The 24,763-nt window shown below is 48.1% G+C and overlaps 1 protein-coding gene across 3 annotated transcripts in view; it reads right to left on the bottom strand.

Annotated features, from left to right (window-relative positions):
• LOC138521877 (E3 ubiquitin-protein ligase TRIM39-like) overlaps positions 1-24,763 on the bottom strand; it is a 136,862-nt gene that overhangs the window by 28,321 nt on the left and 83,778 nt on the right. For 2 of the 3 annotated variants that reach the window (XM_069635034.1, XM_069635035.1), the window contains 2 exons: positions 19,787-19,807; positions 19,663-19,689 (listed from right to left, as the gene is read on the bottom strand). The exons of the other annotated variant lie outside the window; for it this stretch is intronic. In XM_069635034.1, coding sequence (XP_069491135.1) covers positions 19,663-19,689; positions 19,787-19,807 — 48 coding nt within the window. The remainder of the gene's footprint in view (positions 1-19,662; positions 19,690-19,786; positions 19,808-24,763) is intronic. 3 annotated transcript variants of the gene reach the window in all.

Raw genomic sequence — 24,763 nt, 5'->3', positions numbered from 1 at the left:
AAGGGAGGGGAAGAGATCGAGCAGAGATGCGAGAGAGAGAGAAACAGCAAGGAGAGACACAGATTAACACAGAGAAACAGCAGAAAAGAGAGACAAACTAAAAGAGAGAAACAACAGGAAAGAGGGACAGACTTAACAAAGAAACAACAGGAAAGAGAGAGACAGACTAACACACAGCTACACCAGGAAAGATAAAGACTAGAGGAGAGAGAGTGAGTGGGATAAGCAGAGTGGAGAGGACGACGAGGCACAGTCGAGCGAGGGGGAAAGGGACATAGAAAGAAGAGAAGCCAAGCAAGAAAGACAGAGAGACAAACTAACACACAGAGGAGAAACTGGGAAAAAGAAAGAAATAGCAAAGAAAGAGACATGTAGTGACGGGAGACCAAGAGAGAAAAGGGCGGGAAACTAACAGAGGAGGCCAGAGAAATACAGGCAAAGAGAAAGAGGCGACAAGAAGAGAGCGACAGAGGGAGACCGGGTGAGTGACAGAGGAGCATGGACAGAAACTTAACCAGGAAGAGACACATGGAAAGACAGAGACAGGCATACAGGAGAGAGAGAGAGAGACAGACAGACGGTGACAGAGGAGAGAATGCAGGCCTGCAAAGGGGAGAGACACTAGAAAAAGACAGAGGAGGCGGAAGAACAGAGAACATGGACTTAAGAGAAGCAGAGACAGAAGAGATGGAGAGAAGGTGAGTGGGAGAGGAAGAGAGGGGGGACAGAGAGTGGGGAGAACGAAAGGGAGATAGAGAGGGATAACAGGAAAGACAGAGAAAAAGACATGCAGAGAGGAAATAGAGGAGCCGGTGATCAATAGGCAGACAGCAGGGGAGATAGAAATCCCAGCAGAGGGAGAGAGGGAAGGAGACAGAAAAACCCAGAGGGGCAGAGAGAGAAACACAGCAAGAAAGAACTATTAGCAGGCAGAGAAACACAGCAAGAGAGAAAGACAGACAGAGAGAAACACAGCAAGAAAGAAAGATTAGCAGGCAGAGAAACACAGGAAGAAAGAGGCAGGCAGAGAGAAACACAGCAAGAAAGAGAGACAGGCAGAGAGAAACACAGCAAGAAAGACAGACAGGCAGAGAGAAACACAGCAAGAAAGAGAGATTAGCAAGCATGGAAACACAGCAAGAAAGAAAGATTAGGAGGCAGAGAGAAACACAGCAAGATAGAGAGACAGCAAAGAGAAACACAGCAAGAAAGAACGATTAGTAGGCAGAGAAACACAGCAAGAAAGAAAGACAGGCAGAGAGAAACACAGCAAGAAAGAAGGATTAGCAAGCAGAGAACCACAGCAAGAAAGAAAGACAGGCAGAGAGAAACACAGCAAGAAAGAAAGATTAGCAGGCAGACAACCACAGCAAGAAAGAAAGACAGACAGAGAGAAACACAGCAAGAAACAAAGATTAGCAGGCAGAGAACCACAGCAAGAAAGACAGGCAGAGAGAAACACAGCAAGAAACAAAGATTAGCAGGCAGAGAACCACAGCAAGAAAGAAAGACAGGCAGAGAGAAACACAGCAAGAAAGAAAGATTAGCAGGCAGACAACCACAGCAAGAAAGAAAGACAGACAGAGAGAAACACAGCAAGAAACAAAGATTAGCAGGCAGAGAACCACAGCAAGAAAGACAGGCAGAGAGAAACACAGCAAGAAACAAAGATTAGCAGGCAGAGAACCACAGGTGAAAGAAAGACAGGCAGAGAGAAACACAGCAAGAAAGAAAGATTAGCAGGCACAGAACCACAGCGATAAAGAAAGACAGGCAGAGAGAAACACAGCAAGAAAGAGGTAGGCAGAGAGAAACAAAGCAATAGGGCCCAATAACGATTCTATTGTTCCTCATGGACTGTGAGTGGTTGGCGAGTTGCCACATATCAGGTGGAAAGGCCCAGGGGGTCGCCCACTGCCTACACTTGAATTGACACAATACTGGACATGTTCCACGCTATTATCCCTCTACGATATTTATTGAGCAGTGATATAAAAACAGTCGATATATGCGAGAAAGTTACCAAACCTACTTTGATTGCCTTTTCCATTCAGACAGTATTGGCACGAGATATCATTTGGATGTATGTGATATGAGCGTGTGCCGGTGGAAACGGAGTATGACACGAGATATCATTTGGACGTATGGGATATGAGCGTGTGCTGGTGGAAGCGGAGTATGGCACGAGATATCATTGTTTTGTGATGAATGGGAATATCATCCCAGTGACCGATTCAGTTAAGACGCTTGGAGTCTTTTTTGATTCTCATCTTTCTTTCACAAAGCTTGACTATTGCAACAGTCTCTTGGTGGGCACGTCTCAAGCAAATATTAAGAAGCTCCAGGTAACGCAGAATGCAGCGGTGCGTGCTGTTTGCGGCCTTGGCCGCCGTGCACAGTTCTCTGAATCCCGCAGTAGAATGCACTGGCTCCCAGTTGAGCAAAGACGATTCAGGAGCAATCCTCAGTCTATCAGTCTACCGAACCCCTCTCCTGCAACCCGGACCAACGTCTCATCTGAAGAACCCATGCAAGTCGGAACTACCCGGGGACCCCTTACACCGGAAGAGCGTAAACGAAGAAGAGAGACCGGGTTATACATGTATTGTGGTTCCGCCAAACACTTATTGAGAAACTGCCCGGAAGTGCCACCCCGGAGGAAGGAAAACTTCAACCCCCGATCTACAGCAAGGGAAGTCTCGGGGGAAGTGCCAAGTACCCTTGCAACCACTCAAGAACCATGAACAACCCTGAGGAAAACAGCCTGATGGTGTTCCAAGTCAGGTTATGGTTATCTCCTTCGAGTTCCATTGAGGTACTTGCCATGCTGGACTGTGGAGCTGCAGGTAACTTCATGGATGGGAACTGGGCTATAGAACATCACATAGCTACCAAACTTAAGACGACTCCCATTCCGGTAGAGGGCGTAGACGGTCGACCTTTGTCATCCGGACCTATCACCACAGAATCAATACCACTAAGAATGGAGATGAGCCATCACTCGGAATATCTGGTCTTCGATCAGATCAGAGCGGCCCATTTCCCTCTGGTCATCGGTATTCCATGGCTAAGAAAACACAATCCCCACATCGACTGGAAGGCTAATAGAGTGAGCTTCAACTCACTCTTTTGTAAGTCAACTTGTGTGGACAACATGGTTTCCTTCACTCATCCCGAAGCAGAACCACTTCCTACACAGAGTTCGACAATCATAGCCTCAGTTCCACCTCAATATCTGGAATTCTCTGAGGTATTCATAGACATCCAACCCCGTGATCTTCCTCCCCACAGACCAGAAGACTGCGGCATTGACTTAGTACCCGAAGCAGTGATTCCTTTCGGACGAATGTACCCTTTGTCACTCCCAGAAAGGAAGGCCCTGCGAGAATATCTGGACTCCAATCTCCAAAACGGGCTCATTCAAGAGTCGAGATCAGCCTGTGGAGCCTCCTTATTCTTTATACCAAAGAAAGACAGTGCCGAACTGCGTCCATGTATTGACTACAGAGGGCTTAATAAGGTGACGATCAGAGACCGGTATCCTATGCCATTGATCCGAGACATCTTGGAGGCAGTGCAAGGAGCCGTATATTTTACCAAACTGGACCTCAGAGGCGCCTACCATCTCCTAAGAATAAGAAAAGGCGACGAGTGGAAGACCGCGTTCCGCACTCCTTTCGGGTTATTCGAATACCGGGTGATGCAATTCGGCCTGGTCAACGCCCCCGCTGTCTTTCAGAGGTATATGGATAAGGTGTTCGCAGACATGTTGTTTGTCTCGGTTGTGGTGTATCTGGACGATATCCTGGTATACTCTCGGTCGTTAACCGAACACAGGTCACTGGTGAGAAAGGTACTCCAACGTCTTCTTGAACACCAGCATTTGGTGAAACCAGAAAAATGCAAATTCGAGACCACTTCCGTATCCTACCTGGGATTTGTTTTATCTGGCAAAGGCATAGAGATGGACCCAGCCAAGGTCAAGGCTATCATGGAGTGGAGAGAGCCCAGCACTATCAAGGAGCTACAAAGCTTCTTAGGGTTAGCCAACTTTTATAGAAGATTTATACCTACCTTTTCCAATCTAGTGCTTCCTCTCACATCCCTGCTCAAAAAGGAGTCAAGTTTGCCTTGGGGGATGAACAAAAGAGAGCTATTCAGACCCTTAAGGAATGTTTCTCCTCCGCTCCCATTTTGAAACAGCCAGACCAGACCTTACCATACATCCTGGAGACGGATGCTTCAATAGGAGCAGTAGGTGCCATCCTATTACAGAAGACAGCGGATAGCTACGAACACCCGGTGGCGTATTTCTTGAAGACCCTCACCAGTAGTGAACGGAACTACTCCGTCTTGGAGAGAGAACTCTTAGCCATCAAGTTAGCCTGCCAAGAATGGCGACATCTCTTACAAGGCGCAACCCATTCCTTCGTGATCAGATCTGACCACCGCAATCGCCGAGTTCTACAACAAATGGAGTGCACCAATGCCCGACATGCTCGGTGGGCATATTTCTTCCTACAGTTCGACTTCATAATAACCTTTATCCCAGGCACAGAAAACAAAAAGGCAGACGCCTTATCACGAAGTATCGGGAACAGTTCAGGAACCTACAATGAACATGACCGACTTTTTCCAAATCTCAAAGTCTTAGCTTCCACTGTCTCCTTTTTCCGAGATCTGATACCTCATTATCAGTCCGGTGCAGAACTACCCGCCACGGTCATCCAAGGCAAGGATGGACTGTACTATCATGATCACGCCCTTTTCATTCCCACCAAGGATTTCCAGAAGCTTGTCCTTTCGTGGTGCCATGATACCCCCCTGTCGGGTCACCCGGGCATCAGAAAGACCTATGAACTCTTGCAAAGAGGCTTTTGGTGGCCAAAATTGAAGACTGATGTATATCAGTATGTTACCTCTTGCTCAATCTGTGCCTCTAACAAATACCGAACCGGTAAACCGCTCGGACTCCTACAACAACATACCTTACCGTCACAACCATGGGACATATTTCTACAGATTTCATCGTCGATCTTCCCCCTTCTGAGGATATGACGGTGATTATGGTCACAATAGAGTCATTCAGCAAACTGGCCCATTTTTCAGCTTTTAAACACATTCCTTCTGCTTCTGAGACTGCTGATATCTTCCTCCGAGACATAGTCCGTCTACACGGTCTACCCCAGACCATTGTATCTGACCGAGGACCTCAGTTCACGTCCAAATTCTGGGCTTCGCTTTGTCAGACCCTGGGTATCAACAGAGCCCTTTCTTCGGGATACCACCCCCAGAGTAACGGACAAACCGAGAGGTTAAACGCGAACCTGGAGCAGTACTTACTGTGTTTCTGCAGTACACAACAAGAGAGATGGCATTGGTTCCTTTCACAAGCTGAGTTCGCTTATAATAATACCCTGCATACCACTATCCAAATGAGTCCTTTTTTGTGCACTTACGGTTTTCATCCCAAACACCTACCCGGGTTTGGTTCCCTAGCCACTAAGATTCCAGCTTTGGACGGCGTTTTACAGGAACTTCAGGGGGTTCATGATCTCGCCAAGAAGACACATCAACTCAGCCAACAATCACAGAAGAGATGGGCAGATAGGAGCAGAGCTTCCAATCCTACATGGGGACCAGGACAACTAGTCTGGTTATCTACTAGATTTCTTCCTAGATGGGTTCATGCTGGAAAATTCTCCCCCCGTTATCTTGGACCGTTTTCCATTCTCCAACAGGTCAACCCGGTTGCCTTTCGGATCAAACTTCCTGACTATCTAAAGAGGGTTCACCCGGTGTTTCACGTCTCTTTGCTCAAGGAGTACAAGGTAGACCCGTTCCTTAGACCCATCCGCAAGAGTCGAGCCCAGGTACATTCCGTTCCAGAAGAATACGAAGTAGCCTACCTGGTGGACTCCAGATACCACAGAGGTCGGCTCCAATACCTGGTTCACTGGAAAGGCTATCCCGTGGAGGAGAGGTCTTGGGAACCGGTAAGCCATGTTCATGCCCCTAGGCTCTTGAGAAGGTTTCATCGCCTTCACCCGGGCAAACCGGGGGGTACCCCGAGAGGAAGGGGGTATACTGTCAGGACCCAAGATTGGAAACATTGGAATCACTGGCGGTTCCGACGGTGAGCGGTCTAGTCCTCACCCAACATGGCGCCCAACATGGCGCTGGAGCTTATATAATCTGGCTCTGCCCACTTCTCGGCGCGTTGTATCTGTTGTTTCACTTTCTCAACGCTCCGACTTTGGATTATCGCCATCCCGTGTATTACCCTCCTAGTCCCTATTTTTCACCTTGTTCCTTACCTTTATCCCTTGTCCACTACCTTTCTATTGCCTTCGTGCTCGCTACAGTTCTACTCTGTGTTATCAGGTACCGCTGTTATAATTGCTGCGGTGCCTCTCCGCTTCCCTATTTCTTCTTTCGCTCTAAACTTTCTATCTACCTTCCTTCTACCTGGTCTCCATCCTAACTCCGGCCGCAAAGGTGCTTCTCGCACTGTGTTTCCGCGTCCGTGAACAGGAGTTTCCCTGCTGTACTTGCTATCAGCTGTCCTCTCAGCCCTTCTGGCTGGTAATTTCTTTCTTTAACAGGCGCGAAGCGCTGCTTTCTGCCGCTTCTGCGTTTCTTGAGCCCCTGTTGCTTTCTACCTTTCTGCCTTCTCGGCGCACTGCCTTCTGGCGAGTTGTTCCTTTCCGTTCCGCCGCGGTGGTTCAGCACTGCTTCAGACTACTCGAGGCATTCCTGTTGCCTTCTCTCTGATTTAGTACAGTAGTCCCTTCCTGTTGCTTCTAACTCCTGTATACCTTTTCTTTTCTATACCTTCCTTTTCCTACCCTTCTCCCAGGGTCTGCTACCCTTCCACTCCTTATCTTGGCATTAACTTCTTGGATTCCTGCCTTCAGCTACACTGACTACATCATCATACATGGCATCTTGGAACTGCAAACTAAAGATCTGTACCATCTAAAGGACCAGTCTTCCGAACCCATCTATGGACTAGGGTTTTTTCTGCCTTCAGGCTTTTTCCCTAGAGCTGAGGCTGGCCCCCTGGGGTTCCCCGGTGACAGGTCCACACTTCTGTCAAGGTGGCCTCCGGAGGGGCCAGACCTTACCTTCACGAAAAGAAGACCAGAACACAGAAAGGCAAGGTTCCAAGGACTAAGGAGAAGCCAGGCAAGGTTGAGACGGATCCTTGTGTACTTACCTCGGAGGAGTCAGGTGAGGAGAAAGGGGAGGTGGACTCGGATCTTGACAGTATTCGTCGGAGAACAGTGTATGTGGCATTAATAGACTACAGTGCTGCCTTCGACTCTGTTGATAGGCATAGGCTTTGGAATAAGCTGGCGAGTTGGAATATTCCAGAAGTTCTCCACTCTATGATAGTCGCACTTCACGATGGGACTAGAGTCAGAGTACGCCTGGACAAAGCAGGTAGGACATTGCGGTGGATTTAAACCTACCAGGGTTTAAAACAAGGATGCATACTAGGGCCCCTGCTCTACAATCTCTACAAGGCCGACATGGGATCAGCGCTGCATAACCCTACATCTATACCGCCTAAATTGGGGAATCTTTCACTACAATGGATGGGTTATGCAGATGATATTGTCCTGCTCGACCTGACTCCTGTAGGGATGCAGGCTGCTTTGTCTAAACTTAAGGAATATTCTGACCTTAACTCCTTGTCTATTAATCCTAATAAATCTAAAATCCTAAAATCCTAAAAGCCCAGCGTTTTGAATGGTACCTTGAAGAAAAAAAACTAGAGGTCGTCGACGAATATAAATATCTTACAGTTGTGCTCGACAGGAGGTTAATCGGGGCATTCCATCTTGAGATACTTGAGTGGAAATGCGCCCAGGCCCTAGGGGGATTGTTCAAGATGGCCAGGGGTGGAGGGGGATATTCCCTCAAGATACTGGCACAATTGTATGTGGCCAGGATCCTACCTATACTCCTGTATGGCACAGAGGTTTGGGCTTTTGGGAACATTGCGTCGCTAAGCGGATTGGAGAGTAAGCTTTTAAAGAAACTCTTTCGCCTTCCTGCGCGTGCTCCTGTAGAGCAGATTTACCTTGAACTCAAACTGGCCCCATGGGATGCAAGATTTCAGCTGTCTTGTGCCAACATCCACTGGAAACTGACTAATGCAACTAGTGGCTCCCTAAACTGGCACATATCTGAGGCTGCCAGGACTAAGGTCCATTTTATGCCAAATAGTAATCTGGCGAATATCTTGGGTATGGTGGATCACTGGCACCCCCTGACAATTGGTTCAGGTGAGAGTACCAGTTATGTACAACAAAAACTGCATATGAAAAACAGCATCTTCCAAAATTCATGAACAACTGAAAACTAAACTTTCTGGGAAAAGGTCTTGTGTTTTATTCCTTGGTTATGTCACGCAACGAGCTCTACTCCCTAATTATATTCACAATGTTGTGGGCAATCCCTTGGTGTTGGACTACGTTAAGATTAAAACAGATGTGGCCAAGTCCTTGGAAATAACCGGTGCTTGGGCCCATATATCGCGGACACTCAGTTACAGCAGGCTTTGTGGGGAACTCAAAATTGAAACAGCAAAACATCTCCTAATGAACTGTGAAGCTGTAGGGCCCTTGAGGGCCGCCGCATGTACCGTTGCGGGAGTATCTGAACGTGATGACGTATTGTGGATGTTGTTTTTAAATGGTAATCATGAAGCCTGCATTATCTATTTTACTATCTTGTGGAGGAAAATAATGTTGATTTTAGACGGGTTGCTGAGTAGATAATGAAGGGTGGGACTGAATGGGTGGAAGTAAACCGCTAATTACATTTCCTGATGATGGTTAGGAAAAGTAGGGGGTTAATATTTTTGTATTGTGTGCTGAAAAAACTGTTGTTTGTATAGTTATGTAGCACGTTAATAAAATTTAAAAAAAATGAAACAAAGGCAGGCAGAGAGAGAGAAACACAGCACTAAAGAAAGAGAGGCAGGCCTGGAGAAACACAGCGATAATGATAGACAGGTATGCACGGAGAAACACAGCAATAATGAAAGACGAGCAGAGAGAAACACAGCAATAATGAAAGACAGGCATGGAGAAACAGCAAGAAAGAATGATTAGCAGGCAGAGAAACACAGCAAGAAAGAAAGTCAGGCAGAGAGAAACAGCATGAAAGAGAGAGGCAGGAATGGAGACACAGCGACAATGAAAGACAGGCAGGCATGCAGAAACACAGCGATAATGATAGACAGGCATGCATGGAGAAACACAGCGATAATGAAAGACGAGCAGAGAGAAACACAGCAATAATGAAAGACAGGCATGGAGAAACACAGCAAGAAAGAATGATTAGCAGGAAGAGAAACACAGCAAGAAAGAAAGACAGGCGGAGTGAAACAGCATGAAAGAGAGGCAGACATGGAGAAACACAGCGATAATGAAATACAGGCAGAGAGAAAAACAGCTATAATCAAAGACAGGCAGAGAGAAACACAGCAATAATGAAAGACAGGCAGAGAGAAACACAGCAGGAAAGAAAGGGAGAGATGCAAAGAGGGAAACACACCAAGAAAGAAAGGGAGAACTGCAAAGAGGGGAACACACCAATAAAGAAAGAGAGGCAGTGAGAAACACAGCAAGAAAGAAAGATAGGCAGGCCAAGGGAATAGCAGCAATGACCAAAGACAGGAAGAGGGAAGAGGCACAGATAGCAACAAAGAAAGTCAGAGAGAAAGAACAAGAAAGAAAGGGAGACAAAGAAATACAGCAAGAAAAGAGGGAAAAGCAGAGAGAATCACAGCAAGAATGAAAGACAGGCAGAGAGAAACACAGCAAGCAAGAAAGACAGGCAGACAGAGAAGCACAACAAAAAGAAAGATAAGCAGGCAGAGAAAAAGATAGCATGAAATAAAGAGAGCAACAGGCAAGGAGGAGCTATAGAGACAAGAATGATTATATTATAATTACAATAGGGTGAGAGAAAGAAACACGGGCAGAGAGACAGGCATATTGAAATGTAAATGGTTGAGACAGGAGGAGATAGAGAGAAAGAAAACATAGCAAGAGAGAAAAGCAGAGACAAAGGAGAGGGAGAGAAAACTGGGCAGGGAAGAGAGAAAGACAAGCAGAACGGGGAGAGAAACAGCAGGAGATAGAGTACAAAGACACAGATGAGTAGGGAGAGTGAGAGGGCAATATTAAGAGTAAGAGTGAGTGGAAGAGAGAGAGAAAGCAGCAGGCAACGAAGATGGAGACGAAGAAGGAGGCAGAGTGGAGAGAGAGGCAGATAGGAAAGAGAGAGAGAGATGGGAGGCACATGAGCAAGAGGCAGAGAGGAGAGAGAGGCAGGTATGAGAGAGGTAGTAACAGGGGGACCAAGAGCAAAAGACAGGAGAGGAGAGATGGAGAGACAGAGGAGAGAGACAGGGAAGAGGCAGAGGAGAGACAGACACAGGGAGAAAGAAGCAGATATAATGGAAAGAGAGGCAGGTAGGATAAACAAAGTAATAGGAGGAACAAGAGGAAGAGGCACAGGGGAGACAGGGAGCAACAAGCAGCGATGAGAGACAGAGAGAAACACGTAGAGATGAGAGACAGAGAGACCGGGAGAAACAAGCAGAGATGAGAGACAGGGAGAAACAATTAGCGATGAGAGAGAGAGACCAGGAGAAACAAGCAGAGATGAGAGACCGGGAGAAACAATCAGAGATGAGAGCCAGAGATAACCGGGAGAAACAAGCAGAGATGAGACTGGGAGAAACACGTAGAGATGAAAGACAGAGACCGGGAGAAACAAGCATAGAGGAGAGACAGGGAGAAACAAGCAGAGATGAGAGACAGGGAACAAAACGCAGAGATGAGAGACAGAGAGACCGGGAGAAGCAAGCAGAGATGAGAGGCCGGGAGAAACAAGCAGAGATGAGAGACCGGGAGAAACAAGCAGAGATGAGAGACACAGAGAAACAAGTAGAGATGAGAGACAGAGACAGGGAGAAACAAGCAGAGATGAGAGACAGGGAGAAACAAGCAGAGATGAGAGACAGGGAGCAAAAAGCAGAGATGAGAGACCGGGAGAAGCAAGTGGCGATGAGAGACAGAGAGAAACAAGTAGAGATGACAGACAGAGAAACTGGGAGAAACAAGCAGAGATGAGAGACCAGGAGAAACAAGCAGAGATGAGAGACAGGAATACCGGGAGAAACAAGCAGAGATAAGAGACAGGGAGAAACAAGTAGAGGTGAGAGACAGAGAGACTGGGAGAAACGAGCAGAGATGAGAGACAGAGAGACCGGGAGAAGCAAGCAGAGATGAGAGACATGGAGAAACAAGTAGAGATGAGAGACAGAGAGACCGGGAGAAACAAGCAGAGATGAGAGACACAGAGATCGGGAGAAACTAGCAGAGATGAGAGACAGAGAGAAACAAGTAGAGATGAGAGACAGAGACAGGAGAAACAAGCAGAGAGGAGAGACAGAGGGACAGTGAGAAACAAGCAGAGATGAGAGACCGGGAGAAACAAGCATAGATGAGAAACAGATAAATGAGAGCGAGTGATGGGAGAATATGGACATCAAGAAAAAGCAGCAAGGGAAAAGTTGGAAAGAGGGATGATAAAGAGAATGAAAGAGAGAGAGAGAGAGAGTAAGGAAGAAAGACAGTGGGTCATTTTGCAAAACCCTGGATGGGAATAAGTTTAAAGACAGGCATTACACATGAAATCCTGTCTTTTTTCCAATGTTTGGGATTTTCTTTTTGTTTTCAGGAGACTGGGGCACTGAACAGAATAACACTGTCCATCATATATCCTTGCTCCATCCCAAAAAAGCACATGGTGTAACACCAGCAGCACACAATTCCATGCTGGCATTAAACCAATGGATTCCTACGGACTCCGCCTGCTATTTACACCTGGTAAATGCAGGCGGATTCCACAGGAGCTCATTGTCAAGGACTCCTCCAATCGTTTAATGTGGGAGGCGACTACGCTCGGTCCTTAAGCTTGGATAACTGTGTGATCATCGCCAACAATGAGTCAAAGGAGGGCTCAATCACTAATGAACCTGCTAACAAATAAAAAAGAAGTGTAAAAAGAGCAAAAAGAAGGCGCACAAGAAAAAGGCTCATACTAAAGAACAAGTTACTTTCTTACCTGGTAACGTTCTTTCGATGGGATGGTCCGACGACGTATTCCATATCTATAACATGTAATCACCACAGCTGTGCTGCTTCGGAAACTTTTTTTCGGCGTCTGCGTCCTGCGTCGATGATGTCGATGCGCCGTCGTCGAGGACCTCCTCCGACGTCCGACGTCCGACGTCATCCGATGTGATAAGTAGGACGCACGACGCCCGTAGTCTCAGTTGTAGTTTTTTCCCCCAGAACGTGTGACATAAGTCAACTGCCAGTCAGACACAAAGCCTTGCGGAACGTAAGCTGCAATCGCAAAAGAAATTCTGCAGCGGGGAAGGCAGGGCGGGAGCGATATGGAATACGTCGTCGGACCATCCCATCGAAAGAACGTTACCAGGTAAGAAAGTAACTTGTTCTTCGAGGGGATTGGGTACTCCGACGTATTCCATATCTATGACAGACTCCCAAAGCAGTACCAGAGCAAGGAGGAGGGAAAGAATTTATAATCAAAATTTAGAATAGCCAATCAAATAGCAGAGCAAAGGACCGCCTTGCCAAAGGCCAGATCCTGCCCTCGGATGGAATCGAGGGAATAGTGACGTACAAATGTATGTACTGAAGCCCAGGTGGCTGCATCACAGATGTTGCGAATAGGAACACCCCTCTGCAGGGCAGTAGATGCAGCCACACCCCTGGTAGAATGGGCCCGCAAGCCAGCCGGTGGGATCTTACCCACAAGCGGTAACACTCCGAGATGGCTAAAATAATCCAGCGAGACAAAGTCTGTTTCGTCACAGCTTGCCCCAAACGCTTCCCAGCGTAACCAATAAAGAGTTGATCGTCCACTCTGACCCGGGACATGCGTGAAACATAAAAGCTTAAAGCCCTCCTAGGATCAAGCCTATGGAGCCTCTCCTCTTCCTTACCAGGATGCGGAGGAGGATAGAATGCCGGAAGAACAACCTTCTGGGCCAAATGAAATTCCGTCACTACCTTCGGAAGAAAAGAAGGACGAACTCGAAGGACAACCCTGTCCTTGTGAAATACAGTGAAGGGTGGCTTAACGGAAAGTGCCTGTAACTCACTCACTCTGCGAGCGGAAGTAACCGCAACTAAAAACACAGTTTTCAGAGTTAACAGCCTCAAAGGGCAAGAATGTAAAGGCTCAAACGGAGCACCCATAAGAAACCTAAGAACAAGGTTTAAATCCCAACCGGGCACCAGGAAAGGTGACGGAGGGAACACATTAGTGGGCCCTTTCAGAAACTGTGAAATTAAAGGGATTTTAAAGTAAGAACACTCTTCAGACGAGCGCTTAAAGATGGACAGCGCCGCCAGGTAACCTTTAATGGTACCCACTTGCAAGCCCCTGTGGGCCAAAGAAAGTAAAAAGGACAGAACCATGGGGATGTCACATGCAAAAGGATCCACATTCTGAACTCTGCACCAGTCGCAGAATTTACGCCAACGGCAACGGTACAGAGACTTTGTTGCTGGCCTTCGGGCCGAAAGCAACACCTCCATCACGTCTTCAGGGAGGTCCCAATCCTTATACCTCAACCTTTCAGAAGCCAAGCGTGAAGGTTGAGGGATCTGACCTCTGGATGGAGAACCTGACCCCCCTCCCGTGAGAGCAGATCGTCTCGGTAGGGAAGACGACGTGGAGGGCAGATGGACAAGTCGAGAAGGTCCGGGTACCACGTCCTCCGAGCCCACGCCGGAGCAATGAGGATCATCCGGGAACCGAACTTCCGTAACCTCCGCAGCACTTGCGGGATGACGGGGACTGGAGGAAACGAGTACAGCAGCGGGAATGACCACTCCACCACGAACGCGTCTCCTAAGGCCCCTTTTGGAGGAAATTCCCGCGAGCAAAACCTTTCGCACTTCCGGTTGACACTGGAGGCGAAGAGATCCACTCGAGGGGTCCCCCAAAGGGCGAAGATCTCCAGGAGAATCTCCTGAGCCAACTCCCACTCTTGAGAGATCGCGCTCTGCCTGCTCAGAGTGTCCGCCGTCACGTTTCCGTCTCCGGCCAGATGAACTGCCGAGATCGAAACTTCCTGCTGGATGGCCCAGAACTCGAGCTGCATCGCCTCCCTGCACAGAGGAAGTGACCCTGCCCCCCGCCTTTTTGTTGAGGTAGTGCATGGCCACAGTGTTGTCCGTCAGGATCAGGACATTCTTTCCTCGCACAGTCGGCAGAAAAGCCTTCAGGGCTAGCCTGACGGCCCTCAGCTCCAACAGATTGATATGGAGTCTGGACTCCGACGGAGACCAACGACCGCTGACTGTCAGCCCGTTGGCATGAGCTCCCCATCCCGTGAGGAATGCATCTGTCACGATCGTCACCTCCTCTGGTACCCCTGCGTTGGCCACTTTGACTGCCAGCTCCTCTCGCTTTACTGAAGGACGAGTAATAGCGAAAGGAACCACCCCTCCACTGCTGTCCCCTAGGACGAAAAGGCGGAGGTTGGCGTACTGCAGCGCCCAACGACTTCGCTGCAGCTTTTGAGGTCTGCAACCTCTCAAGGCTCTCGTCAGCCTTGCTGCCAAAAAGGTGTTCACCGTCAAAGGGCATGTTGAGGAGCCGGGACTGCACATCAGGAGCAAACCCCGACTTCCGCAACCATGCAAACCTGCGTATCACGGTGCTCGCCGCCATGGACCTACTGACGCATTCAGCTAAGTCCAAACCCGACTGAACGGACTCACACATGGCATCCTTACCATCCTGGACCATAGCAAGGAAACCATCCCGTTCGTCCCCTTCAGGAATATGTTCAGCCGCTAACGCAACACAGTTCCACAGAGTGTGCGTGAAACGAGACAAGGCACAAATGGAGTTGGCCGCCTGAAGCGCCATACCACCAGAAGAAAACACTTTCTTCGCCCAGCCATCAAAACGTTTGTCGTCCCTATCAGGAGGGATGGTAGGGTACGACGCCTGCTTTGCCGGGGCCGTGGCCGCCTGCACCACCAAACTCTCCGGAGTGGGGTGCCTGGTTAAGTAGCAGGGGTCGCTACTGGCTGGACGGTATTTTCGCGACAAGGATCTGCCCACCGCCGGGAGACTCTCCGGAGCAGTCCAAGCCGCCGCCACCCTTCTCTGCAAAGCCATATGGAACGGCAGTACCGGGTCAGTTAGGGGACCAACATCAAGGATGTCCGCCAGATCATCCTGCACAAACTCCCCTGGGGGAGCAGACCATCCCAAGTACTCAGAAACCCTAGCCATAAGGCGCCGGTACGAGGAATCGGCATGAGAGCCAGGCTCAGGCCTACAAAACTCCACCTCCGGAGAGGTGTCGAGTCCACTGGCATCATGCAGTGACTGTCTCAAATCGTCAAACTGACTATGGCCCGAGACAATTTCATCTGGAACCTGACTAGGAACCAGGCCATCAGAATCCTCATCCGCCTCTGAAATATAGTCCAGGTGGCGAAAAGAAGGCACCCGAGAGTGCTTGCTCTTAACCAGAGCCTTCCTAGGGGGTTCACCCGTGCCACAGGGCACTTCCGACACGAAAGGCGTCGATGGCGTCGAGCGAATCGGCGCCAGCGTCGAGAGAACCGGCATCGGCGCCGAGAGGATCGGCGTCGCCGTCGAGGAAATCGGCGTCGACGTCAGATGCAGCACCTCCAGCATCGGCGGCGTCGACACAGCCCTCGAGGCCGGAGCCCCGAGCGTGTCCCTCGACGACCTGAGCGTCGACGGCTTCGACGACTTCCTCGGAGCCGGAGCCTCGAGAAAGCCTGTCGACGCCCTCAACGCCTCAGACGTCGATGTCTTCCTCGAAGACCTCACAGGTGCACACGGTCTCGAACGCGTAGAGGACCGGGACCTGGAACGGGTACGTCGAGAACGAGTCTCCTTGTCCGAACGGGACCTCTCCCGTGACTCGTGCCGACCACTCCTGCGAGGGGCGTCTCTCGACCTCTCACGACCGACCCCACTCGGGGGCGCGGACGGCTTAGTACCCTGCGACTCAAGAATCGCCAGCATTTTCTTCCCGAAGGAAGCCCATTCCTCCGGCGTCGCACGGCTGGTGGGGTAAGCGACGTGCCGGGCAGAGTCCTCCGAAGAGGACCTGGAAGACGACCGGTGTCGGCGCTTCCGAGAATGCCTCGAAGAGGCTGAGGAGTGGCGAGACCGACTCCTAGAAGGAGACCCACGAGACTTCCGACGATGACGCGGAGAGTCACCCCTCGAATCATCCGTCGAAAGCCCCGCAGACTTCGACTTCCGGGGCTTGGACACCCGACCTACCAACAACTTCTTCTTACGTTCGCGTAAGACTTTGGACGTGAGCGACTGGCAGTCGATACAGTCATCCGTGTCGTGGGCCTCCCTGAGGCACCAGAGGCAGGCGTCGTGCGAGTCCGTCACCGACATCTTGGACCCACACTCCCCGCACTTCTTGAAGCCCGGACGCGGGGTCGAAGACGAAGTAGAAGACATCTTCACACGAAGGATTTTTTCACAAAACGAACAGGTTTGAAGAACCGAGAAGAACAGAACTCCAAAGAGTCGAGGCGTTTAACCGAGAAACACGAAGCAACACGTTCGCGGAAAAAACGGAACTGAGGCTACGGGCCTCGTGCGTCCTACTTATCACATCGGATGACGTCGGAGGAGGTCCTCGACGACGGCGCATCGACGTCATCGACGCAGGACGCAGAAAAAAAGTTTCCGAAGCAGCACAGCTGTGGTGATTACATGTCATAGATATGGAATACGTCGGAGGACCCAATCCCCTCGAATAGGCTGATTTTAGTGGCAATGCAGCCTGAGCAACAAGCCTGGCTTGATTAATTCCAGCTCAAGAGTTGCTACCCTTGTGATCAATGACCAGGGCTCATATGACACTCTACCATTAGAAGGAAATAAGACCAAAGACTCTGCTTAACATCCTACTAAAAAACAAAACTACATCAAAAGGCTTCCAGCTGCTGAGTCCAATACTCTTTCTACTAGAGGTGCCTCCAGAAATAAAGACAACATCGGCAGGAACTCCTGTTCACCCTAAAAGCACTGGTTCATTTATACAGACTACAGAGACTATTAAGTGCCAAACATTACCGGAAGATTCCCACATTCTGGAAGTTTTGGGAAACCCTTTTCCAGAGGACAATAATGGGATAACATCTAACGCCATTGCTTCGGACACGCACCCTAACAGCTACACCTACTATCCATCCATGAAGGAAAATGGTGTCGCTAAATCAGTAAATGGGAAGAGGGGCCTCTACCCACCTCATTCTAATTCGGACGCTGACTGCTTGGCCCTCAAATTAAGGAGCCGTTTTTATGTTAGTCGGGACTATTATCCAAATCGAACAACCATCTTCCATTTAGTCCATGACATCATTCCTCTGCGGTGCCTACAAATGGAGGACATTGTGATTGTTGACCTCCTAGAAGACTCGTACTATGCTAGGGCGATAGTTTATTTTCACAATCCCGCTGGACTAGATTGTGTCACGTCACATGATGCTAATTTGGGAAAATTAGGTTATGACTGTTCTATTGTTAAAGCTCCATCTAGAAAGTTTGGGCTGCATCTAGTTAGGGGGGTACTGAAATCTAGTAGACTTGTTCGTTTGCTTTCAACTAGACCCCTCTACATCCAATCTATGGGAGTCAACCTTAATCGATCAAAACTATCTCCCAGCTCACAACGCAACGCTATTTCTGTTGCCACGGACGCTCTTGGGTTAAGCCATGATGAATCTAGATAGGGGGGTACTGAAATCTAGTAGACCTGTTCCTTTGCTTTCAACTAGACCCCTCTACATCCAACCTATGGGAGTCAACCTTAATCGATCAAAACTATCTCCCAGCTCACAAGGCAACGCTATTACTGTCACCATTGATGCTCTTGGGTTAAGACATGTTGGTGTTCACTCTCCCTTAGAAGAGAAAGAAGGGTTGGCTGCTACCAGCTGACAGTGGTTACCTTCAATTCTAGAACCACTAAATCCTCGTAGAGCCTAGCCACACTTTTACCATTTTGTCCTGGAACACCCGAGGCTTCTCCCACTTCACTGAACCGGATGGTTTATTAGAGAACATCCCCAATTTCTGTGTAGTGGCATTACAGGAAACCTGGCTCCAGGCTAACTTGGAAATCGGTGGCTGCCATTCCATTCAAACTATGGCCACAAGGGGACGCAAGGGCGACCAAAAGGAGGACTGATCATTAGTGTTGATAACACTTACCAAATCACCAAGATCAGCACTTCAGGCGACTAAGTGCTTGCTGCTATTATTAATGGGGCCCCGAAGTGTGGCCATACAACTTCTCTATTAATCATCAACATTTATGATTTACTCCCGAGGCTTTATCATGCTAAACGGTCTTTGCCCAGGGGTAACGCCGGAGTAATATACCAGAGTGACTGACAATAGTGCATCGACTATCGAGTAGGTCTTAGTAAACATCAACATGAAAGGTCTTAACAAGAACAGAAAGTCACCACTTTCCCCTCCTCTCCTATATAAATTACACTGAGCCGGTTCATGATAGTGACCCTATTAGCAACATAACTATAAACCAAGGGTGAGTTGGAATTCAGGTAATATCGATAAGGCCGTTTGCTTCATCAGCGATCTCGAATTAGATTCACAAGTCACTTGCAGTGCAGAGGCCGTAATCAACCGCAGCATCACTTTCCTGCGAGTTGCATTGCAGACGTGGGCCTGATTCAGAGGTGCATGTTAAAATGGAAAAGTGCTGTGTCTCTAGGCCTGATTCAGAGGTGCATGTTAAAATGGAAAAGTGCTGTGTCCGAGAGTGGAGGCAATATATCAAGTCTGCCACTCCTGCAAAGCCGGGATTTACAGCCTAGCCTTGCCAACTACCTCATGTGTAAGGGGCTGGCAAGGACTGTATTCAGAAGTTTAGAGCACACTTTCTGCACCAGCCTAAAGAGGCGGTAATTAACAGCACCCTGGAGGTGTCATTAGTTATGAAAAGAGGCGGCATTCCTTACAAAGTGTTAGCTTTTCCATAAAACATTCTGACTGTCTGAAATAAGTTTTCTTTTCAAGCTGCCAGCGCCACATTTTCTGCGTTACAGAAAGTGCTGCCGAGACTCTTCAAGCATGCCGACAGTATCTGTATTGTAGAAATATGTCTTTTCTTTTTGCGTTTTGACCAGAGGTGCTCTGCGCACAGTAACCCGGCAGCGCTCCATCTGCACATATCTTACATGTTTTTTCTTGGATGTTGCACATCTCTCCTCCACTCTTCCCATCACCCTCAGAATGCAGGTGGGAGGATTTGGAGGAGGGAATGTCGTGTTACTACGTGGCATTTAGCACAGGCTCAGAATCAGTCCCAAGTGCCGCTGCAGAGGACTCATGCCGTCTCACCTACTGGTGACTCTCTGTGACTCATGTTCCTTTCCTATGACCGAGTGTCACTGCAGGGGACTCAAGCTGCCTCACCTCACGATGACCCCTGAGATCCAGGAGGCCCCATGGAGAGTTATGGTTTGGAATTTGTAAATCACAAGTACTCACGTTCAAAGGATTTCATGTATCTCCAATCTGAAAGCAAGAAGAAAATTTAGGGTTCGTGAAATCAGACAAACCAGCGAGGCATTGAAGTATGTTAAATATATTTATTACCATTAATTAAACGTACCCATTTCTGCAGGAAATGTTTCTGTAGTAAAAGAAAAACAAGTGATGTATTAGATCCCAAACTTTTTTACTGTAAAACATAACCCAGCAGTCCCTGCCCTTCCCCCAATGCCTCCGCTCCAGCTCCCACCACTGCACCCCACTCCCTGCCCTTCCCCTAATGGCTCCCCTCCAGCTCCCACCACTGCACCCCCACTCCCTGCCCTTCCCCTAATGCCTCCCCTCCAGCTCTCACCACTGCACCCCCACTCCCGACCCTTCCCCGATGCCTTCCCTCCAGCTCCCACCACTGCACCCCCACTCCCTGCCCTTCCCCCAATGCCTCCCCTCCAGCTCTCACCACTGCACCCACCCACTCCCTGCCCTTCCCCGATGCCTCCCCTCCATCTCTCACCACTGCACCCACCCACTCCCTGCCCTTCCCCGATGCCTCCCCCCAGCTCCCATCACTGCACCCCACTCCCTGCCCTTCCCTTAATGGCTCCCCTCCAGCTCCCACCACTGCACCCCCACTCCCTGCCCTTCCCCTAATGCCTCCCCTCCAGCTCTCACCACTGCACCCACCCACTCCCTGCCCTTCCCCGATGCCTTCCCTCCAGCTCCCACCACTGCACCCCCACCACCTTGGGTGTCCATTGTCATGTTTCGGCTTGTCCTTCTCGGCACCCCATAGGGGAGGTCACACACCCACAGATCTCACTCTTTCAGAGCTTAACAGACCAGGGAAAAGGGCATTAAGATTAGAGATAATGTAGCCTCTTTATTGGATCAGGCGTATCATGCCACTATATTTGATAAAAGGACCTCCTATTTTGAACCCAATACTGGCTCAGTGTCCTTGCAAGCAATACTTCGGGGGGGGGTTTAAATGTGACCCCCGAGGTATTGCATTACCCCCTACCTGTGCATCTCTCAAATCTGAACGATTGCAATTGACTGCATTGGGAGAGTAAATTCATGCATTGGAACAAACATACCCTATTACCCCAACACCACAAGCCCTAAAGGCGTTAATGCTAAGTTTCAGGCTCTGGCCGACCGTGAGGCTAAATTATTATCTGAGCCGGTCCAAGTCCAGAAGTCTGGAGAAGCCGATATGCCTGAGACAATGTTGGCCAGACTGTTGTGTCACGAGTACAGTCAGACCTGTATTCAAACTATTCAGAGGCCAAGGGGTCCCTGATGCAGCGCTCTCAGGATATAAATAATGTCTTTATTGGCCTTTTGGGGTTCTCTCTACTCTAATCAGGAGACATGGTCTACTGAGGTGGTAAAGATAAGATATTCAGAATCAGCCCTATGGATAGATTCTGAGAGGCCACCCTATTCTGGTGACCAGGACGACACTAATGTCTAGCCAAACTCTCTCAAGGTAGTGTGACTGGGCAGTAAGGCTTAGACTTGGGAGAGTGTGGGTGGTGATGGGTTTAATTAAGCACACACAGAGCACTCTAATAACTCAAGTTAGGCAGAATGTATACAAATGCACTCATATGTATTAGGGCTTGAACCAACTCTTATCAATGAAAATCACAGGTAAGCAAAACTACTAACTGTACACTATCAACATATGTACATGCGTCATTACGACCTCCAACACATGGTATAGGACAACAGCCCTTGCAGCCACGACTGCAGAACCGCTCAGTTTCCACTGCAGGAAGGGGAGGGTCCAAGCCACACATATTCTACCGGATCGGTCTTTTCAACACAATACTTCTGACCAAAATAAAAACTCTTTATTTTCACAACACATTTTTCTTAATGGAAAAAGGCCTTTGGCATGTCTACTTTTAATATCAACAACCTTTTGGTTTATTTTTTCTGCATTATAATTTATTTTAAAGTTGTATTCCTCCCTTCTCTAAAGTAAAATGGTAAAAGACTGGTTAGCCTTTTATTGTCCCCTTCTAACTTCTCCCCCTCCCCTTCTTTAATGATGATTTGTGTCAGTCCTTCCATTTATCCTTTTTTAGGAGTTATTTTGACTAACTAAATTCAATATTTATGATTTAATTTTCCAATTAATCTTTTTTCACACCACTACATATTTTGCTAGATTTGATGAGTTTTATGTACAAGTCAACGAGTGCATTATCAGTGAAATGTATATGCATTTAGTTTTTTCATCCACTCATGGATGACCGGTCCATTTCTTATAATCGACCCCACAAAAAACATAGTTTTTGCTTCTCGGGAACACCACCAATCAAATACTCATCCAATAAAACACTCATCCAATCATGACTCATCCAATCAAACACTCATCCAATCATGGGTAGCTGGCATGGACCTCGAAGAATTAATGCCGAAGCTATCCCCAAGTGACAAAAATGGCCAGACGGCTTGGTAGCTACTAGCAGGACTGCACACAATCAAATCTTTCTGGCCAGCCTCGGGTTTCAGGGTTGCAGTAGTCCCCAGTTCCAGGCCACCTGGAAGTGGAAACCTACTCTGCTCTGGCCTTCCCCCTCAACCCTCGCACCACGAATCATCGGCATCAAACAGTTTCACCGCATTTTCCCCAACCTTTCTAACGGCCCAAATAATCTTTAAAGTAGCTAGCCAAGGAACTGGTCAAATTAGGAAGCCAAAGCAATTCCAGATGCCACACCGTTGCAAGACTGGAAATAAATAAATGCCCAAAAGCAATAAAACAGGAAGAGAAAGATCTCCCATTATGCGCCAGCACTGTGGCACATGATCCTAACCCACATCCACACAGCACCATTATGCCTGCAATTTACGAAAAAACCGAAGACTTTGCTATATAAGGAATTTCTCTAAACACTCGGTGCACCAGGTAATAGCATTCAGGGTATGCGGCTCTCGACACCAAATAGCCAGCCTCACCTGGACTCATCCATTGTGACGCTCTCCATTGGTTGCTATCTACCTGTGCGCTATGCAAGTACCACTCTCATAAGCTTATGAGAGTGGTAGATCCACTCTCATAAGCTCATTGAGCCAGCACTCTTCTGTAAACGTGCCTGGCCAGGAACCCTACCCACCTGCTCAGCCTACTACACAAGCTACAAGGGTAGCCCCAATTGATTCAGGGTTTTGACTCAGTCCGACTACTACCTGCTGAATCTCAGACCTTTACTGCCCTTACTCAGTGCTCCTCCCATACTTAAAATGCTCATTCTAATGTATCTACTGCCCTTGTTAAAAACATGTCCATCGAATAAATCCATTACTCCCCTAGCACATCTCGCCTATACCATCCCTAATGGTAGCACTACTCAACTCACTACCCACCCAAAAATTCCAAACTATTCTATACAATTAGCCAAACCAAATATGGAGCCCTTACCTCCACTTACACTAAACTCTTACCCATGCAACACGCATGATAGAAATAATAGACTCCGCTCAAGGCTTCAAAAATAATTTGAACCTTTACCCAGAACCCTTACCTGCCCCAATAAAAGGTGAATCCCCACCTAGAAGCCTCTAATCCCACACAAGTAGATCTTAGAAAGACACATTCTGCATATAACTCCTTCAACCATACTACACCGAAGACCCAAAAGCCTAAAGCCCTACCAGCCTTAACACTTACCAACCACTGCCTTAAAGGTGCACTGCTAAATGCTAGGTCTCTGGTAGCTCATGCCCCAGAGACAGCGGACATCATCCAATCTGAAAACCTTGACATTTTGGCAATTACTGAATCTTGGCTACATGCGGCGGCAGGCCCAGCTCTCTCCTTAGCTATACCTAATGGTTACACTATCCTTAGAGCCGATAGAAATGACTCACGAGGAGGAGGCATTGCCCTCATTACCAAAGCGGATCTACCTATCAGATTAATAACTCTGACCGAATCAAATCATGTGAACTCCTTACAGCCAAACTTACTATTAATAAAACCCAAACTCTCACGATTCACCTGGTGTACAGACCCCCAGGCCATATTAGTACCTTTGAGGAAGACATTTCTAACATTGTGTCTAATAACCTTAAAAATACCTCTCAGGTACTAATACTAGGAGATATGAATCTAGGCCTCAATGACCCCAAGGACTCACAGGCAGCCAGTGTGACAAATACCTTAACTGAACTAGGATTCACTCAAAGAGTGCTTGACCCCACCCATATCAAAGGCCGTACTCTAGATTGGGTGGCAGACCACAATGGCAAAACTACAATATGCTCCATATCTCCCCAGATCTGGACTGACCACTACATGATCTCCTTCTCCCTAGGTACGGAAAGACCTATTACTATGCCTGCTCTTCCCCCTCCCACTCTAACTAGGAGTAAAAAGAATATTTCAGTTGACAACCTGCTCCCTCTGATTCTCCCTACACTCAATGCTCTCCCAGATCATATGGATCCGGATGTCCTAGTTAAAGAATTTAATCAAATTATGTCCGCCTCCCTAGACTCCATAGCACCTTTAAAAACAAAACAAAGTAAACCCAAGGCACACTTGAATTCTTGGTACACTCCACACCTGAAAACTCTGCGGAAAAATAAAAGGCAATGCGAGGTAACCTGGAGACTACTTCCATCTGAGGAAAATAAAACTAACCTCCATACTATATCGGCTCTCTATAAAAAGGAAATACTCCAAGCAAAGCGTGAAGTTTACAATTCTAGAATAGCCCAGGCTAAGTCAAGCACGAAGGAACTCTTTGCTATACTTAAAGAGCTTGAAACCCCAATCCTCACACCGGATAATTGTACAAAAGATAAACCTTGGTGCTCCGATATACAGCACGCACTAGTCAGTAAGTGATGACTTTACGAAAATTGCCAAGAAAAAAAAGAGTCATTAATCAGGACATCTCCCCCCATGGCTGATACCACACCTAACAGCCTTGACCACCCCCCTCGTTTCAAGTTCTCCAAAGTTACTACACTTGATACAGAAAAAATTATCTTATCACTCAAACCCTCCAATTGTAAGGGAGATCATTGCCCGGCACAACTCATAAAGGATGCCGCTAGAGACTTGGCCCCGTTCATC

The sequence above is a fragment of the Ambystoma mexicanum genome, chromosome 13, assembly GCF_040938575.1.
Source record: "Ambystoma mexicanum isolate Mex_15411 chromosome 13, UKY_AmexF1_1, whole genome shotgun sequence".
NCBI classification, from domain to species: Eukaryota; Metazoa; Chordata; class Amphibia; order Caudata; family Ambystomatidae; genus Ambystoma; species Ambystoma mexicanum.
Note: the sequence above shows the minus strand (reverse complement) of the source record. Positions and strands in the feature narration are given on the sequence as shown.